At 34.9% G+C, this 15,291-nt stretch overlaps 1 protein-coding gene across 3 annotated transcripts; it reads left to right on the top strand.

Moving 5' to 3' along the window:
* The first annotated feature begins 1,040 nt into the window (after positions 1-1,040).
* Positions 1,041-15,181, top strand: LOC149724630 (uncharacterized). Of its 3 annotated transcripts, XM_089892212.1 has the most exons (22): positions 1,054-1,359; positions 1,485-1,691; positions 1,909-2,038; positions 2,328-4,063; positions 4,390-4,560; positions 4,618-4,776; positions 5,760-5,870; positions 6,362-6,532; positions 6,590-6,748; positions 7,015-7,125; positions 7,617-7,787; positions 7,845-8,003; positions 8,266-8,376; positions 8,868-9,038; positions 9,096-9,254; positions 9,517-9,627; positions 10,119-10,289; positions 10,347-10,505; positions 10,768-10,878; positions 11,370-11,540; positions 11,976-12,131; positions 12,635-15,181. In XM_089892212.1, the coding sequence occupies exons 2-22, from the start codon at positions 1,572-1,574 to the stop codon at positions 12,716-12,718; spliced, it is 4,602 nt and encodes a 1,533-aa protein (XP_089748338.1). In that variant the 5' UTR covers positions 1,054-1,359; positions 1,485-1,571; the 3' UTR covers positions 12,719-15,181. The 3 variants fall into 3 exon arrangements, with proteins under 3 accessions (XP_089748340.1, XP_089748339.1, XP_089748338.1); XM_089892213.1 differs by lacking the exons at positions 11,976-12,131; positions 12,635-15,181 and adding an exon at positions 11,598-11,815 and having other exon boundaries at positions 1,048-1,359; XM_089892214.1 differs by lacking the exons at positions 10,347-10,505; positions 10,768-10,878; positions 11,370-11,540 and having other exon boundaries at positions 1,041-1,359.
* Positions 15,182-15,291: the final 110 nt, after the last annotated feature.

Below are 15,291 nucleotides of genomic sequence, written 5' to 3'. Positions count from 1 at the left end.
ATATCCAATCAACCGATGTGTAGTACGTGGAACCGGTTCTCGTTCAAAACATCTTTTGCCACAACTACAATGCGTAGACCTGATTATCCCTTCTGAACGATATACAATGTGGTCTAAGCTGAATTCTGCTTGTTGGCTTGGTCACCAACTCTTTGCTTACCGCTGTGGCATAGGTGCGTCCGCTCTGCACACTGTCTGAGCACGGACTCTGGTCTGGATAGAAATCGTGATTTCTATGGACTTTGGTCTGGAGAAACCGCTATTTATCCTAATTATATTACGTGCTTACTCATTACAGCTGTGCTCTCTTGTTAAAGAAAAAAATGTTTTTATCAGAGTCGTATAAACACCGAGTAGTCCAACTGCCGTCTATGTGTGTCCAAAATAGAGCAAAAGTGGTGACTTTGACAATGGGTTTAAACGAACTTGTTAAGTTTTGTTTGTGTTTTCCTTTTGTGGGAAGGTGTAAAACAGCTTCTATTTACCTTACCAAACATTTTTTTTTAAAAATGTATAAATTTAGCCGCATTAAATGACTAAAATGTCGCAAATCAACCGCTTCTAATTCTAATTTTTGACTTTTTTTGACACAGAAAACAAATAACACATGTGTTTTACATTTTTCAACCTTTAAATTTGTTTTTAGGCCCAAGTTTTTCTGTAATTTACCGAAAAACATACATTTTCCCTATACCTACTGTGTTATTTTGGAACCAAATTGCCGTTCAATTTGTGTTTTACGTAACAATGGGTTGGACTACTCTGTATTTCTATGGCTCTGGTTTTTATGGGATCGGGAGAAAATTCTACAAATAGGTTTTTACGACGTATATTAATATTGATAATTAATATTTTTTGAATTGTTAAAATTATTTCAGAATCGGTATCGCTGGCGTAGTAGAAGTAGAAGGTATCGAAAATGGCTGCTATAATATCTGTATTTTAGGATAACCTTGGTGTGAAATAGCAGAACCATAGATACCTAAACATATATGTTTAGGTATCTATGGCAGAACTTTGTATTTACAGCAACACTTTTACAGTTGATGTGTCGGTTTCCAGCGGAGGATGTACAGCCACAAGTAATTTCTGAGTTAAAACGAAAAATTAAAATAATGAATTGTAACTGTAAGAGTTTTGCTGAAACGTCTGCCCGCACAATAAAATGATAACTTATAACAAATTTTAAATTTTAGTTGTTACCCTTGTTACTAGGATAGCTTCGGTGACCAATTCGTGTATTTGGTTTTTACAAAACGTTAAAGAAGTTTAATAATTATTGACAACTATGGTGACCATGATTATGTGTAATATCTACTGATATACACTTGTAACAAACCCTGGATTGGCAAACACAAGGTGATAAAACTGCTCGGTACTATAGTGTGTACGATACTGTTGTAATGCTTTATTTGATTAAGTTCTTGCTGTGTTTGGTTCGTTTATTTGTAACTCTTGTTTAATACGGTGATAAAATATTCCAGGAGACATCACGTTCGTTGCAAATTTGCAACGAACAAGCAACGAACAAAAAAACTGGTTGTAAAGCATCAGCGAATATAGTGGATATCATGGAAAGGTTGGTGAATGCGTTCAGGAGATGGAATGTCTTGGAATGGATGATGAATGTTTACAGATGGGTGTGGGGTTGGTTTAGAGGAAATAACAATGCACTCACGGATCAAACAACAGTAAGATTTTATTTTGAATTCTTTAAACAAATCTGATACTTTTGCCAAGCGCTACACATTCCCAAGTTAGATACATTATAGCAAAACCAAGTTACATTAATAGATACAACACAGACTTTATTTTTTACAAAACTCTGCGTTACTAATTTACTGAGCAATGGAAGGCTAGTTGATAATTAATGCTTACCACTTAAATATAAGTGTATTGTCTTCACAGGATGAAATAGATGAGGTTGTGGTTGCCACTCCAAGAACAAATGATCAACAACCAGTGATAATAAACAACCCAAATGAAGTTAACGTTTACAATCAACCCCCACCAACCAATGTTGATGTTCAAACACTTGGTGAGTTTTAGAACATAACTCATGTAACTGTCCTGTTATTGTTTCAATATAAAGAATAAACTTGATAAACATTCGTATGTTATGTACATTGTCGCCTAAATTGTTTATTTCTTCATCCCCATTGTTTACTAGTGCCAATGCGATCCCCTTTTTCTATTTATGTTAATATTTTTTTTGTTATTTTTTAATGGATCACTTTAAATCAAATTATGTTAATTTTTTAACAGTTTGTTCGATTTATATTATTTCTATGTTACCTATTGTTTATTTTTGTCTAATATTTCTGCAGTCGAAGAATTAATACGGCTATTAAGAAAAATAATAGAAGAACTTCGTGGAAAAGCCCTCTTGCCAGCGGGAGTTTCAGTTCAAGGTCGTATCACCAAGCCTGTTCCACTTCTAATAACCAAGGTCCGACAAATATTAGATGATGAATGGAAGCAACATAGAAACCAACGTGAGGACTTGCAACGTATGTACACACCACAAGGTTCTATACGGATTGAGGAATTGTTTGATTTTGCAAAACAAGTGGCACAACAAGAAGCAGACAAGAAGTGTAATACACCTGAAGCCAAGGCCATGCATGTAGTGAAATATGGTAACATTGTTTGTGCAGTTGGACTACCTGGGGTTGGTAAAAGCACTCTTTTAAAGATGATGATCAACTGTATTGTTGTAGATAAATCAGTAAAACCAGATACACAGTTTTTGTTCCACGTCTCACTGAAGAAATTTAACTCAAAGAAGAAAGTTACTCTGTTAAAATTTCTTCTGTGTGGCAACTTGAGTGAGTGGAATCATTCTGATGAAGAGAACAAAGCTTTGGTTCATTTCCTGTACAACAATCCAAATGTTGTTATTTTGATTGATGGATGGGATGAACTGTATACAAAACAAGCCAACAAAAGGCTACATGAGTGTCAACTGGATAGCAAGCAAATACCAGAGGTCTTTGTCAAGAACTTGTTGATGGGCAATCTTCTACCTTATGCTGCGAAATTTATCACATCAAGACCAGGTCAGTTTTACGAGCTTCACCCTGATTATCGACAAGGTTTGGTTTCTGAGGTGCGTGGTATGGATAAACCTGCAAAGAAGGATCTTACTAAACAGATGTGTGGTGAAGCCGATCTTGAATCTGTGGAAAAATATTTGGCAGATCGTCCAAACTTGGATGCTTTGTGTTCAATTCCAGTCAACTGTATTCAGATTGTAGCTTGTCTCCATTCAAGCGTGTCATCGGGTCGTGATATCAACTCAATGACTGATGTGTTCATTCATACTCTTACCAACTACAAAGCTTCAGATCATGTAAAAACAAACATGTCAGAACAAGCAATTGGCCAAGAACTGGTTAAACTTGCTCACCTTGCATACAAAGGACTTGCTGAAAGAAAGTTGGTGTTTCAGCAAGCCGACTTTGAAGAAGTAGGAATCAACGAACAAACTGTTGATATATTTCTGCACACCTATGTTGAAAAGTCCCATAATTTAAAAATGAGAATCTTGGAAGGAAAGAAACGAAGTTACTTCACCCATCTCACCTCGCACGAGTTTTACGCCGCAGTTCATATGATATTGTTCATGCCACAAGAAGAATTCCGCAGATGTATGGACACCTTTGATGATCCACATTGGGAAGTCGTGACCCGATTTTTATTTGGTATTTGTAACTCCACTTCATATGAAGATCTGAAAGTGATTTTTCCAGCTTCGATGATTAAAGATTACGTGGAGAAGAAGAATATCCTCAAGTCTTTAATTTCACTTAAAGTTGAAAATGTGATCAGATTCTCAGGTTGGGTGCATGAAGCCAATGATGCAGAAATATCACAATGGTTTCAAGAGTGCATGCCACAGCTTATAGAGTTGAATGCTCCTAGTTATCCAACAGAAGCCTCTGATGTTGTGTTCGCATTCAACACCTTCACAACTCCTCACTACCTGAACCTCACTATGTTTAGATTAAATGAAGCTTCAGCTGAAACTTTGCTTCGAGGATTGCATGGAAGTCAAGCAAAGGTAAAATTGAAAATTAATGTTTCATTGAATGAAGTCTATGTGATGTAACAATAGCAGGTTAGATGGTGAAATCGCTTGATGTTCGTAAACATAGAAATATCACTTAATTTTTATAAATAAAAATATTTTTATCTTCCTTTGGTAATGATTTGTTAAGTTTTTTTTTAAGCAACAATTCATGAATGTTAAAAGTGTTGGGTCAATACTCAGAAGGAAACCATTTTTGCCCAAACTTTGTTAGATCAAATAATATTCGACTTGTTCAAATAACAATTGAAATATATATTATTCTATTAACCAACATAAATATGTTGTTTCTATTTTAGATCAAAAGATTAAATATCCTCCATGTGCGGATGACAGATTCAACGACACAAGCCCTTCTTCCTCATCTTGATGTGATGGATAAGCTTGGTTTGCTATCTATGTCCGATGACATGAACCTGAACCCCTACATGGAAGATATATCCAGGAAAATAATGGATCGGCAAAACAAAGTATAAATAATGATTGAAAAGTTTTAATTTGTTTCATATTATTATCTGTCATTATAGATACAGCTTGATATACTTGCACCACTGGATGAGAATGCTACACACTGGTTAGCCCGGTGTCTTTCTAATGTGAGTGACTTAACAATAAGTGAGGAGAAACTTTCTACACAAAGTCTTATCATCTTACATGAAGGTGTTGAACAACTAACAAACCCACAAGTTAGTGTGTTTAATTTTTGAGCACGTAGTGATCATATAGATACTTTTTCTTCGAACAGTTGTTGTTGTTATTTGGGCGATTTTTTTTCGCACTTATCTCAATTCCTAATTCTAGTATTTATTCTTTAATCTATTGATTGAAATCAAATCATAATATATATTTAGAATTTTTAGAATAAATTTTCAGATTTATAACCGCATAATTAGCGTGTGGCTGCCCGTCAAGTGTGTGTGCGCCGAAGCGTACACGAGTGCTTTTTCCCTATTGTTATCTTCCGTTTAAACACTGCGGTTCTTGTTCCTTCGCTCTTTTAGTTTACCGCTCGCAATAAATCATTATGCAGCCGCCACAATATAAATAATATTAACCTCTAACATTACCTATAATACTGTGTGATAAGGTTTGTCCAAATTCACAAAAACGAACGTTTTTAAGCGACGACAAGGTTAACTAGTGTAAGTTTACAATAAACACATGGTACAGGAGTTGTACAAAGCGTATTTACACATATTCTTTACCAATCACTCAATCCTCATACGTCATAAGTTTCATTAGTTATAACACATGTATAAATACATTCTGCCAACTGCTCCACAGTCACCAATGGCGACTAGAACCCGTTTTGTTGGTTACTTCTGGTTTGTTTTTGATCGAGCTCAGTCGACCGTTGTAGTAAAAGGATTAATTAATACTATGCTAATTAAAACGTGCTCACTCATTAGATCTTTGATCTCTTGTCATCTTAGAGGTGGAATGTTATTCAATCTCGCTCCTATCTAATAAACTTATACTTACTTAGCTATTGTACATACTACAATTAATGTTGTGACATCATAGTAAGACATGCACCTCCAACTTCATTTGTCACAAAGTGGCATCTATAATGTTTACATAAAAACAAACTTCATTTGCACTCATGATACCCAATATATCTGGTTTTATATTATCTGACCCTGTAGTTTTAATTGCTTCAATTATTTAGGGTTTGACAGTGAATGGCTTCAATGGTGATTGGTGGCGAAAGTATTGGAGATTGTATGAAGATCAATCAGATGATGATGTAATGCAAATCTTACAACTTCCACCTGGAAAAGTAAGAACCATGAAAATGTTCAGTTAGATTATCAAACATGTATTGCAGATTATTATTTATCAATTAAAGGTAAATCATGATCTGCATATGGTTTGAACACTTGTATCACTGCTTTCATCATCACTTATTTATCCTCTCGTGGTGGGGCAACTCTGGGTTAATACACGGGTGTTGCACACCATACATGGTGGCTTCATACACCTCGTTACCCACGATTGTGTTCCAAACCTTGCGTTATCTTAGATTGAAACATCGGTTGTGATTATTTTTATGCAAGTAATGTTTGTGCACAATTGTAGAAACCCCAGACTACATCCCTGCTTTATTGCCACCCAATGTTGTGGTTAGTTGTGTAAAAAGCAGCTTTACTCACTATGAATGTGAATATTGTGATGATAGTAGACAATCATAATCATGTTGTTGCTGTCTTTGTAGTTTCTATGGATGATACGAATATATTAACCAACATAAATATGTTATTTCTATTTTAGATCGAAAGATTGAACATCATTAATGTACGAATGACAGATTCAACGACACAAGCCCTTCTTCCTCATCTTGATGTGATGGATAAGCTTGGTTTGAAATCTAAGTTCAATGACATGAACCTGAACCCCTACATGGAAGATATATCCAGGAAAATAATGGATCGGCAAAACAAAGTATAAATAATGATTGAAAAGTTTTAATTTATTTTATATTATTATCTGTCATTATAGATAGAGCTTGATATAGATGCACCACTGGGTGAGAATGCTACACACTGGTTAGCCCGGTGTCTTTCTAATGTGAGTGACTTAACAATAAATGAGGGGAAACTTTCTGCACAAAATTGTATCACCTTACATGAAGCTGTTGAAAGACTAACAAACCCACAAGTTAGTGTGTTTAATTTTCATCTTTTCATCAAGTGGAATGTTATTTAATCTCGGTCCTATCTAATCAACTTATACTTACTTAGCTATTGTACATACTACAATTAATGTTGTGACATCATAGTAAGACATGCACCTCCAACTTCATTTGTCACAAAGTGGCATCTACAATGTTTACATAAAAACAAACTTCATTGGCACTCATGATACCCAATATATCTGGTTTTATATTATCTGACACACTAGTTTTAATTGCTCCAACTATTTAGGGTTTGACAGTGAATCGCATCAATGGTGATCGATGGCCAAAGTATTGGGAAGTGTATGGACATCAACCAGATGATGATGTAATGCAAATCTTACAATTTCCGCTTGGAAAAGTAAGAACCATGAAAATATTCAGTTAGATTATCAAACATGTATTGCAGATTATTGTTTATCAATTAAAGGTAAATCATGATCTGCATATGGTTTGAACACTTGTATCACTGCTTTCATCATCACTTATTTATCCTCTCGTGGTGGGGCAACTCTGGGTTAATACACGGGTGTTGCACACCATGCATGGTGGCTTCATACACCTCGTTACACACGATTGTGTTCCAAACCTTGCGTTATCTTAGATTGAAACATCGGTTGTGATTATTTTTATGCAAGTAATGTTTGTGCACAATTGTAGAAACCCCAGACTACATCCCTGCTTTATTGCCACCCAATGTTGTGGTTAGTTGTGTAAAAAGTAGCTTTACTCACTATGAATGTGAATATTGTGATGATAGTAGACAATCATAATCATGTTGTTGCTGTCTTTGTAGTTTCTATGGATGATACGAATATATTAACCAACATAAATATGTTATTTCTATTTTAGATCGAAAGATTAAACATCTTCAATGAGCGGATGACAGATTCAATGACACAAGCCCTTCTTCCTCATCTTGATGTGATGGATAAGCTTGGTTTGGGATCTGGGTCCAATGACATGAACCTGAACCCCTACATGGAAGATATATCCAGGAAAATAATGGATCGGCAAAACAAAGTATAAATAATGATTGAAAAGTTTTAATTTGTTTCATAATATTATCTGTCATTATAGATACAGCTTAATATAAATGCAACACTGGATGAGAATGCTACACACTGGTTAGCCCGGTGTCTTTCTAATGTGAGTGACTTAACAATAAATGAGGGGAAACTTTCTGCACAAAAACTTATCATCTTACATGAAGCTGTTGAACGACTAACAAACCCACAAGTTAGTGTGTTTAATTTTCATCTTAGAAGTGAAATGTTATTCAATCTTGCTCCTATCTAATCACCTTATACTTACTTAGCTATTGTACATACTACAACTAATGTTGTGACATCATAGTAAGACATGCACCTCCAACTTCATTTGTCACAAAGTGGCATCTATAATGTTTACATAAAAACAAACTTCATTGGCACTCATGATACCCAATATATCTGGTTTTATATTATCTGACACTCTAGTTTTAATTGCTTCAACTGTTTAGGGTTTGACAGTGAATGGCATCAATGGTGATCGATGGCCAAAGTATTGGAGATTGTATGAACATCAACCAGATGATGATGTAATGGAAATCTTACAACTTCCACTTGAAAAAGTAAGAACCATGAAAATATTCAGTTAGATTATCAAACATGTATTGCAGATTATTATTTATCAATTAAAGGTAAATCATGATCTGCATATGGTTTGAACACTTGTATCACTGCTTTCATCATCACTTATTTATCCTCTCGTGGTGGGGCAACTCTGGGTTAATACACGGGTGTTGCACACCATGCATGGTGGCTTCATACACCTCGTTACCCACGATTGTGTTCCAAACCTTGCGTTATCTTAGATTGAAACCTTGGTTGTGATTATTTTTATGCAAGTAATGTTTGTGCACAATCGTAGAAACCCCAGACTACATCCCTGCTTTATTGCCACCCAATGTTGTGGTTAGTTGTGTAAAAAGCAGCTTTACTCACTATGAATGTGAATATTGTGATGATAGTAGACAATCATAATCATGTTGTTGCTGTCTTTGTAGTTTCTATGGATGATACAAATATATTAACCAACATAAATATGTTGTTTCTATTTTAGATCGAAAGATTAAACATCTTCAATGAGCGGATGACAGATTCAATGACACAAGCCCTTCTTCCTCATCTTGATGTGATGGATAAGCTTGGTTTGGAATCTGGGCCCAATGACATCAACCTGAAGCCCTACATGGAAGATATATCCAGGAAAATAATGGATCGGCAAAACAAAGTATAAATAATGATTGTAAAGTTTTAATTTGTTTCATAATATTATCTGTCATTATAGATACAGCTTAATATAGATGCACCACTGGGTGAGAATGCTACACACTGGTTAGCTCGGTGTCTTTCTAATGTGAGTGACTTAACAATAAGTGAGGAGAAACTTTCTGCACAAAATCGTATCATCTTACATGAAGCTGTTGAACGACTAACAAACCCACAAGTTAGTGTGTTTAATTTTCATCTTAGAAGTGAAATGTTATTTAATCTCGCTCCTATCTAATCAACTTATACTTACTTAGCTATTGTATATGCTACAATTAATGTTGTGACATCATAGTAAGACATGCACCTCCAACTTCATTTGTCACAAAGTGGCATCTATAATGTTTACATAAAAACAAACTTCATTGGCACTCATGATACCCAATATATCTGGTTTTATATTATCTGACACTCTAGTTTTAATTGCTTCAACTATTTAGGGTTTGACAGTGAATGGCATCAATGGTGATCGATGGTCAAAGTATTGGAGATTGTATGGACATCAACCAGATGATGATGTAATGGAAATCTTACAATTTCCGCTTGGAAAAGTAAGAACCATGAAAATATTTAGTTAGATTATCAAACATGTATTGCAGATTATTATTTATCAATTAAAGGTAAATTATGATCTGCATATGGTTTGAACACTTGTATCACTGCTTTCATCGTCACTTATTTATCTTCACGTGGTTGGGCAACTCTGGGTTATTACACAGGTATTGCACACCTTACATGGTGGCTTCATACACCTCGTTACCCACGATTGTGTTCCAAACCTTGCGTTATCTTAGATTGAAACCTTGGTTGTGATTATTTTTATGCAAGTAATGTTTGTGCACAATCGTAGAAACCCCAGACTACATCCCTGCTTTATTGCCACCCAATGTTGTGGTTAGTTGTGTAAAAAGCAGCTTTACTCACTATGAATGTGAATATTGTGATGATAGTAGACAATCATAATCATGTTGTTGCTGTCTTTGTAGTTTCTATGGATGATACGAATATATTAACCAACGTAAATATGTTGTTTCTATTTTAGGTTGAAAGTTTAATCATCTTCAATGTGTGGATGAAAGATTCAATGACACAAGCCCTTCTTCCTCATCTTGATGTGATGGATAAGCTTGGTTTGGAATCTGGGCCCAATGACATGAACCTGAACCCCTACATGGAAGATATATCCAGGAAAATAATGGATCGGCAAAACAAAGTATAAATAATGATTGAAAAGTTTTAATTTATTTTATATTATTATATGTCATTATAGATACAGCTTGGTATAGATGCACCACTGGATGAGAATGCTACACACTGGTTAGCCCGGTGTCTTTCTAATGTGAGTGACTTAACAATAAGTGAGGGGAAACTTTCTGCACAAAATCGTATCATCTTACATGAAGCTGTTGAACGACTAACAAACCCACAAGTTAGTGTGTTTAATTTTCATCTTAGAAGTGAAATGTTATTTAACCTCGCTCAAATCTAATCAACTTATACTTACTTAGCTATTGTACATACTACAATTAATGTTGTGACATCATAGTAAGACATGCACCTCCAACTTCATTTGTCACAAAGTGGCATCTATAATGTTTACATAAAAACAAACTTCATTGGCACTCATGATACCCAATATATCTGGTTTTATATTATCTGACCCTGTAGTTTTAATTGCTTCAATTATTTAGGGTTTGACAGTGAATCGCATCAATGGTGATCGATGGTCAAAGTATTGGAGATTGTATAAACATCAACCATATGATGATGTAATGCAAATTTTACAACTTCTGCTTGGAAAAGTAAGAACCATGAAAATATTCAGTAAGATTATCAAACATGTATTGCAGATTATTATTTATCAATTAAAGGTAAATTATGATCTGCATATGGTTTGAACACTTGTATCACTGCTTTCATCATCACTTATTTATCCTCTCGTGGTGGGGCAACTCTGGGTTAATACACGGGTGTTGCACACCATACATGGTGGCTTCATACACCTCGTTACCCACGATTGTGTTCCAAACCTTGCGTTATCTTAGATTGAAACATCGGTTGTGATTATTTTTATGCAAGTAATGTTTGTGCACAATTGTAGAAACCCCAGACTACATCCCTGCTTTATTGCCACCCAATGTTGTGGTTAGTTGTGTAAAAAGCAGCTTTACTCACTATGAATGTGAATATTGTGATGATAGTAGACAATCATAATCATGTTGTTGCTGTCTTTGTAGTTTCTATGGATGATACAAATATATTAACCAACATAAATATGTTGTTTCTATATTAGATCAAAAGATTAAACATCCTCCATGTGCGGATGACAGATTCAACGACACAAGCCCTTCTTCCTCATCTTGATGTGATGGATAAGCTTGGTTTGGAATCTGTGTTCAATGACATCAACCTGAAGCCCTACATGGAAGATATATCCAGGAAAATAATGGATCGGCAAAACAAAGTATAAATAATGATTGAAAAGTTTTAATGTATTTTATATTATTATCTGTCATTATAGATACAGCTTTATATAGTTGCATCACTGGATGAGAATGCTACACACTGGTTAGCCCGGTGTCTTTCTAATCACAATGCATATATAATTTACCTGTTAACAAATCTCTTTGCTTTACATTACCCTGAAACAATCAATGGTACATTGTATCTGCCATCTTTATCTCTTTTCTGCATCACAATATGCATTGTTACAATATGAATGCACTTTGTTACATCTTGCTTACCCACGCTCCATTACAGCTTGGTGTCGTAACTTCAGTAATAGAAAGATGGCTTGTATAATAGTAACAACCACAAATAGTTTGTACGGCTACCATTATATTATTGTACATGAGTTGGTGTGTATCATATTTATTCTAACTTTAACTAAACTGCTTAGATACAAATATGGATGAAGGGTCCTGAAGTCAAACATGTGAGACCATTGTTCCAATGTCTTGATAAAATATCGAAACTATATCTTGATATGAAACATCTTACAAGTGAAAACAATCGTTTACTGGAAGAAGCAATTCAACGATTACATTCTCCACAGGTTTAACAAATATGTCTTGTATATTCGAATAAAGAGAATTATCTATTTATTACAACCATTTTGTTTTCTGTTTTCTTATAATCATATCAGTGCAGAAAACCATAATGAATGTATTTATTATCAATATGCCCTGCCTTCTTCATATAATAAAGTCCCTTGCATATCTACCATTAAAAATGACTTTGGTTTCCTTTAATTGAACATTGCAAGTTGAACTGATTTTAACATGATGTATCTTTTTAAATCCATGTCAATCTACTATGATATAACAAAAGTTAATTGTCATATTCTTCCAACCATAAAAAATGTCGCATCCAGGGAAACTCCCTCTTATATTATATGCTCTTTACGCTGTGGTTGCGATAAGATAAATGGATTTTGCCCCCCCCCTCAATAAAATAAAATTTATATGTTACTATATTATTTATAAAGTAAACAAGTCTTTTTTGATGCAACAACATTCTCTATTAAATAACAATCATAAATTATCGTTTGTTTTTCAGGATTTTGTCTTGGAGGAAATAGTTGATGCAAATGCTGATTGGGATCAGTATTCGGCTCAGTATTTAAACTTTTGGCAGCAATGACTTGATTTTTACATTCTTCCCCCATTTCTATATTTCTCCAACATTATAACATATGAATTATATTTAAAGGCAAACGTTCAAAAAATTCTAATGGAACAAAATTTATATTGAACAAAATGATTAAATTTTAGTTGCGTATTCCAACAGTTCTTTCAATTTCATTCATTCCTTTCATAAAGTAACAAACTTCACTGTGCAGCATATTTGTTTATACCAACATAAGATATCAACGCACATCTATGATAGAAAACCATGAAACATCATGTGTGCAACAAAATATGTGTCTATTTATCAATGTGCACATGGACATTCCATTCACCCCTCTGCATTCACTCTTGCAAAATGTATTCACCCAGTTAAGAATACTGTTGTATATTAAGATCATAGTGACCACTGAGTTGTTCATTAAGTTTTAAAACTGATGAAAGAAATGATTTATTTTTATCTTCCCTCGATTTAATGTTTAACCATCCATTGTTTTATTTGATGATGTCATAATCACCATTATCCCACATGATTATGTATCAACAATCACATTGTGATGGAACAAAAATTACTTTGATTAATTGCTCTCTCTCTCTTGTTGTTCTATTGCCACGTTACTCAGTTTCCTTGTGTTGCTTTGTCAGTTATAATGTAGTTAAGTCAGTGCATGCGTTTAGTTTGTCTTTAATTACTTTTAATTGTATGTTTTCATGTAGGACTATCAAACTATGTAATTACGTATAAGTTCGTTTTACCCTTATATAATATATCAGCAACCAATCGTTTCACTTACTTCAATTATTTCGTTTAGTTTCTTTAATTCCTGTTAACCGTTTGTTTTCACGTAGGTTGCTGTCGAGCAATGGTTACATAAAATGTTCCAAGCCTTATTTAATAAATCAGCCACTGATCGTTTCATATACTTCCCCCAAAGTTCAATTATTTCGTTGGTGTTTTGTTTATTTTTGATAAAAGTTATAATGAATATCATGTTTGTATCATGTTAACCACCGATATTATATTCCCGTGCTTACCGTATATTATTTCATATAAATTCCCTTGCATTTAGATGTGTTTTGTAGCAGCTTTATCACTTGCACCAATATATCATTTTAAAGATTGTAATTTTTATTTAGATTTTTTTCTTCTTTATAATTCACGTTATCGCCTGGATCTTTGGTTTGTTTCTTATAATCTTAGTTTTTCCTTTCCAAAATAAAACATTTAATTGAATTATCAGAAACAACTTATTTGTTCTCGCGTGTCGTTATAACACTGGTGTTCTGTTTCCTACACCTTGATCAATATTTGTCATAAAAATATATTAATGTATTTGCCTGTGGCTAAAAAAGTCTTAGAAGTATGTATGTAATTTACTTTATCCTCGCGTGGCCGGAAAACGACAGTCGTTATCACACGGGTTTAACACCTCGTGCCAGCTTACGAGTTACCGTGTATGTTACTTTGTGGGTGATTATTTTTTCGGGAATTTTTTCATTTTTTTATGTATGGCTGATAATTTGGAAAACCTATTAGTGACCACTGGGTTGGAGCAATTGTCGTTAAGTGTCTTGTCTAAGGACACATACGCCCACAATGGTAGCAGCGGCGAGCCTTGAACCCTTTACCTAATGGTTACAGGCGCTAACCACTACGCCACGGCGCCGGACAAGTCATTCGTAGTGACTTATATATGCCTAGTTGTGTGACGTTATGTATATTACATCAATCCCATTATCTCCCATTCCGTCCATTTTAACATACAGCCCGTATCACGCAACTACAAGAAATTTGTGCACTTGTTATATTCAAATGTCCAAGTCCCCCAGTGTGTATGGCGTTTACCTTATCTAAGAATTTGAATGTCTGTTGTTGATTGCTGCAATGAGTTCATGGCACGGTGGTTGGCAACTCTTGTACATGGGTTACTGGTTCGAAGCTTGCCGTTGCTACAATTATCAGCGTATTTATCACTATGTTGTACTTGGTTCCCAGCCACGCAAGGATAAATAAGTTACATTTATTTAAATACTGAAATTTTCGTATCATTGTAAGTTTGAATGAATGTGATGAATGAATGTGTAGCGGTTGATTGTGCTCTAGCACAGATTTAATGATATAAAGATAGCTAAATTTAACACTAATGCATAAAGATTGAATATAAAGCAACGTTGTATAGCGAAAACAAAAGCATGACAGGAATAGAATGCAGTTTCGCTGCTTTCGTAACATCTACTTTCCCGTCATTCTAATCGTGATAATAAAACAATTACCCAGTTGTGTGTATGCCAGGCGAGGCAATTGCCACATGCCAATGACGCGTTTTATTGTTTTGCTACACGTGTTTTTCGTTATATAAACCTTCACTTTCCTGTACTGTGAGGCAGTACGGGGCTTGCAATACCCTGCTGTTCTCACTTTGTCTCTAAGCTCGATGTCGCACTTTCACCGCGTAATAAATTGAGATGCGCCGTACAAGTGTCTTACATCAGTGTCGTGCAATGCGTTGTCGGAGTCGGATAGCGCGTGCGTCGGGGCAGGATGGAACAGCGTCGTCGCGAGGTTTCGGAGCGCGAACCCACAACTTC

Source organism: Ciona robusta, chromosome 14, assembly GCF_009617815.1.
Source record: "Ciona robusta chromosome 14, ASM961781v2".
NCBI classification, from domain to species: domain Eukaryota; kingdom Metazoa; phylum Chordata; class Ascidiacea; order Phlebobranchia; family Cionidae; genus Ciona; species Ciona robusta.
Note: the sequence above shows the minus strand (reverse complement) of the source record. Positions and strands in the feature narration are given on the sequence as shown.